The sequence below is a fragment of the Gymnoscopelus microlampas genome, assembly GCF_963454915.1.
Source record: "Gymnoscopelus microlampas genome assembly, chromosome: 14".
Lineage (NCBI taxonomy): Eukaryota > Metazoa > Chordata > Actinopteri > Myctophiformes > Myctophidae > Gymnoscopelus > Gymnoscopelus microlampas.
In genome coordinates this window covers 27,750,190-27,760,189 of record NC_139951.1, presented here as the reverse complement: position 1 = coordinate 27,760,189, position 10,000 = coordinate 27,750,190, and the positions used below count along the sequence as shown (strand labels likewise).

Here is a 10,000-nt window from a genome sequence, read left to right as displayed (position 1 = left end):
TCCACGCTTAGGGCTCTGCTGGATGCCTCTCGTCTCCACTTCGTGCAGAAGAGAAGGGAAACTAGGCAGAAAATATATCCGTCTTTGGGAAATACAGTACTTTACGCTGCAGGGACCTCTGTTGATCAGAATTGTGCTGATTTTGCTCGCAGAGCAAAGGTATTCCCTTATAGTAAAAAATATCAGCCTGTATCGGTCATTAGATGTAAAAAGTCAGATGGGATCGGGGGTTCGGGAACGGGATTTGGCGGTTTGGAGGTAACGCTTGAATTTTTTGTTCACAATTCCCCTCACCGGAAATCTCTGGGAAGGAAAACCCGGCATTTTGAATTCACCCAAGGACATGGCTTGGGCTCTCAGAAGTGATCAGCGCTTGATGGTTTCCCCTCAACAAAACGTTTCAATATGCCGCAAGAAGACCAAGTCAGCCATCTCGAAAAGGCGGGCCAATACCATCCCTCTCACCCCCCCCCCAGACAACCCCCCCCCCCCCCCCTACCCGAACTCACTTTCCCACTTGTCCCCCCCTAGAGCCCATTTACTATGATTACCAATAACAATAACACTGCCATTATCTTTTATTATCGCGTTTTCCCAAGGCCCGGCCAAGCTCTCTCCGAGACTTTGATGAAACTTTACAAAACAGCTCCTATTTCAACCCTTGTATACATGAGACTGCCTTGGCTCGGCATTCCCTTAACCCATTAAGACCGGGAACGCATTTGTAACTGTCAAATGTCTCAACAAATGTCTTAATTTTTCTGAAAAACTATTGTTGCTATCAAACTTTTTCTTGTCAAGGACCCCCAAAATTATACACTATGTGTTTGGCTGCCGATACCCATCAAAATATGCTGTTCCAGGGACTCCCCAGAAGCAAAGATTTGAGTTAAAAATGTTGTTTCGAAAAAAAAAAAATGTATTCAAAGATTTGCACAAATGTTCAAGATTTGTCAAAAATAGCAGATCTACAAGCTCATAGCGCGGCACTCGGTGCCGCGCTATGAGCTTGTAGATCTGCTATTTTTGAATAGCCCAAATAAAACTTAAAATGACACACAGATGCGTTCCCGGTCTAAAAGGGTTAATAGCTGCAGTTTGTTTCGGTACCTGACTCGAGTCGACATAAGCGGCAACGGTCCACTAAACAGATGATAAAGCGTCAAGCCACCTGGGATTTACTGCTGTGGGCTTGCTTGTGGGTTTTCCCAGCTTGACATTTTATATAATGTTGTCTTACATGACGCAGTACGGGCAGACACGTTTAACACCAGTTTACAGTCTTTTTGGGAACAGCTTCTCTTTTTTGATGCAAATGAACAAAACGTTCAATGTGAATGAGAGTTGATTTCGTCGACTAAACTATGAAGAAAAATGTTCGTCGACTGCCTTTTTTTACTGACAAAAACTAAATAAAAACTAAATAAAAACTAAGCTATGATGACTAAAACTAAGACTAAATATGTTGACAATTTCGTCAACAAATAAAAACTAGACTAAAATGTTAGGGAGGGACTAGCGGAGAAAAGATCCAGTAGAACTAAAAGACAAGTCATGTTATGTTTGGTTGCGCTCAGGTGTTGCTCTCTGAAAATAGCCGATCTACAAGCTGACAACGCGTCGCAGCGCGACGCGTTGTCAGCTTGTAGATCGGCTATTTTCAGCATGCAACCAAGTGTAAAGTCAGCCATTACGACGCCATCAAGGCCTGCCAAAATACATTTTAACTGTAGATTTAGTCGACTATAATCTTATGATATTTAGTCAGCTAAAACTAGACCAACAGTAAAACATTTCAGATGACTAAAATATGACTAACACTGAATCAAGATTTGCTGTCAAAATCGATGTGAATGATCTGCCTTCTGCCTCCACACTGAAGTGAATCTAATATATGGGAACAAGCTGCTTCGTCACGATCTAACAATGGCTGCACGATGCTCTAAAACATTTCAGCAGATGTCTACAAGTCCCCGATAACTGTTATTCCTCGCAAATTTATAGTGATAGTGACCAGAACACAGAGAAATATCGCTCGGAAAAAAAAACTTCAGGAAGTGCCCTATAAATGTCAAACAATTCCAAATATGCCGAGTGGCTGGAGGCCGGGATGTTTTCAATAGATGCTACTGGCTCATATGTTTTCCTTCTGACTGGCTGGCGGTGATGATGACTGTGCATTCCAGAGTAACTGTGCCTCGGTCTCGTCAGGAGCCCGGGACTGACCCCGTTTCACCTCCCCAGTAAGCATGACTCAGCCCCTCAACCTTGAATGTCTCTTCCCAGGGTCCCAAGTTTATTATGTCACAAAAGGGCCAGTCCCACTCCGTTTTAACGGTGTCTCTCCTGTAGAAAGTTAAGAATCCAGCTGTATAGCCCAAGCCGTACGTACACCACCCCGGCCCACCCCGCCCCGTCTCGTAAATGAGCATGTCCAATCTACCCACTGTGTTTCATTAAAACCAGACCACATCAATCGGGGGCCTGAACTTTAAAGGCCAGGTCCCTACTCGAACGAAACATGGTGGGGGAGAAAAAAAAGACGAAGCTCTTAAAAAAAAAAGAGAGAGAGGACCTCACACTGCACACGAGGCGCTTACAAACTTAACCCATTAAGACCGGGAACGCACCTGTGTACTTTTTTTGATTTGAGCTAAAAAAAAAAGCATTATTTTACACTTTGGCTATTTTTGAATAGAATTGAAAATGTGTGCGATTCTTTGAATATATATTATTTTAAAGCAAACATTTTCAACTCAAATCTTTGCTTCTGGGGGTCCCTGGTATAACATATTTTCAGATGGGGGGGTCCGCAGCCAAATACATATCATTTTGGGGATCCTTGACCATGAAAAAGTTTGAGCACCACTGATATAGAAACATACGTTTTTCAGAAAACCGTTGGGATTTTAGAAGACATTTTGTAGAATCTCGGGAACCTCATCAGGCCTTAACGGGTTAACACCACACCTCTGCTTGGCGGAGGACCACACATCATCGCCGTGTTTGGTCGGAGAAGACCACACAGTAGTAGGCCCTCATAACGCTGACAAAAGACCCTGTTGAGACCTCACACCATGGCCAGAGTGTGGTGGTTCAAACAGGACGACCGAAGAAGAGCAGCCCCCCCACAACATGACACTCTGCATAACGCTGAGCAACTCCTCTGCTATAGGTGCTGCGGGTATTCCCCGTGCAACGCTAAAAAAAAAAACCTGGACGGCGTTTATAGGCACGTGACCGACCGTGTGGACATTTTGTCCTCGATTAACCCATTAAGACCTGGAACTGTGTCATTTTTAGATTTGAGCTAAAAAAGCATTATTTCACACTTTGGGCTATTCAAAAATAGCAGATATACAAGCTCGTAGCGCGGCACCGAGTGCCGCGCTACGAGCTTGTAGATCTGCTATTTTTGAAAAATCGTGAAAATGTGTTCAAATCTTTGAATATATATATTTTTAAAGCGAACATTTTTAACTCAAATCTTTGCTTCTGGGGGGTCCCTGGAACAAAATATTTTGATGGGGGTCTGCGGCCAAATACATATAGTTTTGGGGGTCCTTGACATGAAAAAGATTGAGCACCACTGATATAGAAACAAACAGTTTTTCAGAAAACTGTTGAGATTTAGGAGACATGTAGAATCGGCTTCAGGTCTCAATGGGTTAAATGAAGTGCAAAAGGAAGTGAAAGAAAAGTCCGTTTTAGGCCCCCAGGCTTTTCCCCCAACGGCAGGACCAAGCGTAGGTTGGAAGGAAGAGCCAAAAAGAACACGGCACGCCTGAAGCTCAGCAGATGGACGGACATGGAGGATGGATGGGTAGACATAAACGGGTGGATGGGAGGCTGAGAGGCCGAGAGGGAGAGAGAGAGAGGAGAGGAGAGGAAGAGGAGGGGAGTGGGAAGGATTCCCATGGGTGGGGACGGGAAAGCAGCCCTTCGTGATGGAAGGCTTTCAAACTCCTTTCATCGGCTGCCTGAGGACTGGAGCTTTACAAGAGCAAGATGAGCCGGCGCCACTGGAGCTGCCTGGCGCTCTCCAACGAAACCCAGACGCACAGAGAGACAGAGAGCCGGAGACCCCTCCCACCCTGCAGCCTGCTCCAACCCACCACCACCCGGCTCCACAATCCCCCCAAAACAACTTCTCCACACAAACACTTGGAAAGCGATGCTCTCCCTGCATGCACACTCCTCTGTCTCCATCTCCACTCCTCCAAGTGTTACTTTTTCACCTCTGTATTTCCATCATATAACAGCATAACTCCGGATGGATGCTTTCGGTCCGAATCACACTCCTGAAAACCGGTTTATAGGCTCCTGTGTTCAGAGTTGGAAAAAGTACTCAAATGTTTTACTTAAGTAAAAGTATCAATACTGCAATGTAGAAATCTGTTACAAGTAAAAGTCCAGGATTCAAAATTTACTTGAGTAGAGTAAAAGTACGGAAGAATTGGCATCAAAATGTGCTTAAAGTACTAAAATGTTTGAAAATAGCTGATCTACAAGCTCACAACGCGTCGCGATGCGACGCGTTGTGAGCTTGTAGATCGGCTATTTTCAAATAGCCTATATGTATGAAATAGCTAAAGTGGTTAATGTATGTTTCATAATATCATAATCTATATCTGAAAAGTCACTAGCACCTAAAGTTTTCAAATAATTGTAGTGGAGTAAAAGTACAATATTTGCATCTGAGATGTAGTAGAGTATAAGTAAAAGTACTGTACTTGAGTAAATGTACTTAGTTACTTTACACCACTGCACCGGAGGGATGCTTTCGTTCCGAATCACACTCCTGAAACCACTTTATAGGCTCCCGTGTTGTTTTATCGCCCACATCTCACAGTCTGAGAATGTGACCCCTTTGGAAACGGCCGTCGACGGTTGAACGCGAGTATATCCCAAAAACGGTGGGACCCTGTCCCGTTCCTTTGTCTCCTCGCTTTTCACAGACACATTTCTTTTACGAGGGGGAAGTGGCGAAGGCCATGTAACCGATCACAACCTTTAGAGTTTTACGAGGCCCGTGAAAAGAATGAATATAAAGGGAATCACATCAGGGGCCGTCATCATCGGTCCTTTAGCTTACCAATCCAGACTGAGAGAGCGCCTCCTGTAGGTCGGAGGCCTGTCGGCAGCGCTCGCCTTCTCCGCTTTGGCCGGACGTTCCTTCAGGGACAGACGGTGGGTGAATTTGGAGATGCCCGACTCTGACCTGGGGGAGAGAACGAAGACACCATAATGAATGAGACTGGCATTATATATGTGTGGTTTCCATTTGGGTATATGCACTTTATAATAACGCATACACTTAAAAACATTGGTTCTCAAAGTGGGGTCCGGGGACCCCCAAGGTCCTTGAGGGGGTTCCAGGGGGTCCCCAGCTAAATGATGGATAGTTAGGAACCAAATGGACCCTTATGGGTCTGTAACTCAGAGCTGGTAAAAAGAAATATCTAATCTACAAGGTCACAACAAATAATAAAACACATATGTTCGTTTGTGACACATAATTTATAATGACGGGCCCATAATAGTGGTTAAAGTTGTACATTTTGTATTATTGTACACAAGGTAAATGGTCGTGTTCCAAGAAAACCCATGGTATAAGTAGTCATTTCTGTCTGGGTTTTCAATCCAAAAGTGCATGAGCGGTAGAGACAGCTCTGAACGCGTCAAAAGGAAATCAATGAATTGCTTTAATAAGAACCAGAAGAAGCACATTAAACTAGGGATGACCTATTAAACAACCTGTCTCTTTGAATATAAGTAAGAGCCTAACACCAGAATCTGTTTCACAGGAATCACACAGAAACTCAAGTGGAAATGTGACCCATGAAGTTGATGAACAATGTTGCAGCTCCCACAGGACAAAGTCTGCTTCCAGGGAAACACGCAGACTTCCTGCCTAATGTTCTCCAACACTTAATAGATAGAAAAAAAGAAAAAAGAGAAAGAAATCACAACGTTTTAATCTCCTCTGCTGGGCTGTCAATGTCCCTTCTCACTCCAAATTAAGAATAGGAAATGTACTATTTATTTCAATCTTGGCTCATACTCATTTGATGGATTTCAACACTGTAATATTGCTGTTGTAACTTTGGGGAATAATCGAGTCTTAACATTCTCTATGAAGCTGCTGAAACGTTGCCTACGTTAGTAGAGAATTCGCCTTTGGACCACAAGGTTCTGGGTTCGATCTCGGCCCGTAAGAACTGGGGGGCTGATGGTACAGTGGTGTTGCGCTCCACCTCAGCGATCCATCTCCCAGTGGTCTAGTGCATGGGTTCCCAAACTTTTCAGCCCGCGACCCCAAAATAATGCGCCCATTGACCCCACCTAACCCTGGAGGTAATTTATGCACATAAACTTGCACGTTCGGTGCACATTTGTAATGTATTAAAATGGTAAAATGTACTATTTGTAATCATTTTTAGATTGTATTTTTAGTATGATATCCATTCTGTTAAAAAGCCATGTCATTCACCTTGGACGTTTCTGTATGAATCAGGACCAACATTACGATCCTTCATTACCATCAATCTTCTAAATTGTGAAATTATAACAACTTCTAACCGATTTAACATAATGGCTATTTTGAGACGATAAGGGGGTTTTAAAAAAAACAATACCCACACCCCCCCGCCTCCCCCTCTCCAAAATAAACCATCTGGCCATTGTGTGGCATTCCCCCCCCCCTCACCTAATCTCACACACATGCTGTTTTGATTTCATTATGAAAATGATCAAACATCTTCTAATGATGACTCATACCGTACTCACACACATACATAGATCTCCTCTCAACTCTGGCCAAAAAGTGTTTTAGTCTCCATGGTGAGGAGAGGTCTATACTGGAGAGACAATCTGCAGGAGGGGCGGAGTGGACTGCAGCATAATGCAGTCTATATACCGAGGTGCGCCCCGCCATTCAAACACCATGTATCTGTCTCTCTGCTGCCATTATGTTTACGTGGGGTGGGTGAGGTGGGGGAGGCGGGGGGCAGTGCAGCGATCGAGGTTGACATCAGGCTTTGATTATCTCCTAACCCGTTAAGACCGGGAACACATCTGAGTGTCATTTCAGATTTCTTTGGCTATTCAAAAATAGCCATAATCAGTGGTTCTCAAACTTTTGTATTCGGCCACGGACCCCCGTCTCAAAATACGTTGTTCCAGGGACCCCCCCCAGAAGCAAAGATTTGAGTTAAAAACGTTCGCTTTAAATAATATATATTCAAAGATTTGCACAAAATCTCCACGATTTTTCAAAAACAGCAGATCTACAAGCTCATAGCGCGGCACTCGGTGCCGCGCTATGAGCTTGTATATCTGCTGTTTTTGAATAGCCCAAAGAAACCTAAAAATGTTATGTGGTCTAACGTTGCAGATAAGATTAAAGACTTGGTTTAAGTGTTGTATAACAGTGTTATAACCTTGCACAGGTATAGACATGGTGTTTGATCCTTACATTTTGAGACATTGTTGGTCCGGGGAGGGGTGGGTGGGTTTATTTTTATTTTTATTATTATTGTTTCTGTTTAAGTTGTTTGTATCTTGTTTTTGTTGTTGAAAAATGTATTCATTTAAAAACATGATTGTATTTCGATATAATAAAAACAATTGATAACAAAAAAAAAAAAGAAACCTAAAAATGACACACACACAGATGCGTTCGCCGGTCTTAAAGGGCTAAAGAACATTGATGTAAGCGTTCACTGCGGTGCATGGAGTTCCTTTGATTAGTGAAAACGGTGACATGGATGAACAACAGTGTGGCGGAGCGTCCAACTGTGCCCGGCCGCGGCTTCAGCTGCCAAATTGGCGGATTGTCATGCGCGTGTTTTTGCGGTGATCGTAATGCAGGGGGCTTTGACAGGACATTAACCCACTAAGACCCGGGGGAATCCATCTGTGTCGATATTTTTGGGCTATTATATAATATACAAGCTTGTAGATCTGCTATTTTTTGAAAAATCTTGAACATTTGTGCGAATCTTTGAATATATGTGCTTTTTTTTTACTGAAATCTTTGCTTCTGGGGGTCCTTCGAACAAAATAGTTTGAGATGGGGGGGGGGTCCACGGACAAATACATATCATTTTGGGTGGTCCTTCACGAGAAAAAAAGTTTGAGAATCACTGATATTATAGCAACATACGTTTTTTTTTTTTAGAAGACATTTGTAGAATCCCCCAGAATATATATTCAAAGATTTGCAAGTTTCACGATTTTTCAAAAAATAGCAGATCTACAAGCTCATAGCGCGGCACTCGGTGCCGCGCTATGAGCTTGTATATCTGCTATTTTTTGATTAGCCAAAGAAATCTAAAAATGACACAGATGCTTTCCCGGTCTTAATGGGTTAAATGAGTCATACACCAGTTGCGGTTCAGGAGGTCAGCCTTCTCTCAGGGAGAGCAGGGGCACGGAGGTCTCTCCGAGTGTCCTGTCAAAGTTGTAATGTTTCCACGGGGGAGATCGGTTCGATCTGAGAGGGCGATTACATGAGAAAACCGAATTGGACGGGAGGCATTTTATTGCGTCATGGGCTCGGTAGTTGTAAATTGCTCGTACTGTGGGGTGGAAAGAAGACTTTGCCATAATCTTGGAAATGAAAGTGAAAGCCCTCTCTCAAAGTCTCGATGCCGTGCCAACCTTCCGTGGTGGAGAATTCATTTACCTTATCCTTGGAAGGCATCCTGCCCTTTTTTTTTGTTTTGCTGATGTAAGAATGAGTGTCTCTCAATACCATCGCCTAATTTCCATTTATCTCATTCCCGCGCCCAAGAACAGGCTGAGGTAACCATGACGGGCTTCATAAGTCAAAAACTCTCTCCAAACACTGACCCAATAACCATATAAAGAGATGAAGACTCCTGTTCCAAGATCAGATATCCACCGTTGAATGAAATTGACACAAGAACTAAATCGTATTATATTACTATCATGGTGATGAATCATCTTAAGGTCATAAGGTTTATGCCTGTAAGACTGTATGTCTGTAAAAAATATTATTTTTCTCCCAAAACCATCTGCCTTTGAAAGAAATGATTGATGATTTTGTTTTTGTCGAATGTGAAATCAACAATTGACGTATGAAATATTTCTTAACACCCAAAGGGCTCACGGAGACAAAAACAGAGAAGAAAACTAAAATAACGCTAACTAAAAACAAACAGACATTTTAACACAAATAAATGATAATCAAGGGATCAGTCGGCTAAACCGTGTCAATAGACATTCAGAGTCAGAACAGCAGCGCTCCTGCCACAACAAACACCTCATATTAACACTGCATACACTGGTACTTTATTTTTAGTCAGGAATGAATGGGAAATGTATCCTCTGGACTGAATTGACCATGTTTTCCCAGATTTACTAGAGGAGCCACTTCACCCATTAAGACCTGGAACGGTGTCATTTTTAGATTTGAGCTAAAAAAGTATTATTTTACACTTTGGCTATTCAAAAATAGCAGATCTACAAGCTCATAGCGCGGCACCGAGTGCCGCGCTACGAGCTTGTAGATCTGCTATTTTTGAAAATTCATGAAAATGTGTGCAAATCTTTGAATATATATTGTTTTAAAGCGAACATTTTTAACTCAAATATTTGCTTCTGGGGGGTCCCTGGAACAACATATTTTGATGGGGGTCTGCGGCCAAATACATATCATTTTGGGGGTCCTTGACATGAAAAAGATTGAGCACAACTGATATAGAAACTTAGGTTTTTCAGAATACTGTTGAGATTTAGGAGACATGTAGAATCGGCTTCAGGTCTCAATGGGTTAATGAGAGTCTGATTTTTTCCAGTCTAAGAAAATAACGGACGCCTCCAATGTCCTCACATTTTCGGCGACCCTCTCCCCCCTAAAGCTGGATTTATACCGAGTTGCGCGCCAGCGTCACGGAACAAAAATAGCCGATCTACAAGCTCACAACGCAGTCGTGCAGCCTGTGACACGTTGTGAACAACGGAGTACATCAAG

At 42.9% G+C, this 10,000-nt stretch overlaps 1 protein-coding gene across 1 annotated transcript in view; it reads right to left on the bottom strand.

Moving 5' to 3' along the window:
• ankfn1b (ankyrin repeat and fibronectin type III domain containing 1b) overlaps positions 1–10,000 on the bottom strand; it is a gene marked incomplete at its 3' end in the record, with an annotated part of 248,776 nt that overhangs the window by 59,410 nt on the left and 179,366 nt on the right. Inside the window, exon 6 of the mRNA XM_084078510.1 lies at positions 5,096–5,221. Coding sequence (XP_083934636.1) covers positions 5,096–5,221 — 126 coding nt within the window. The remainder of the gene's footprint in view (positions 1–5,095; positions 5,222–10,000) is intronic.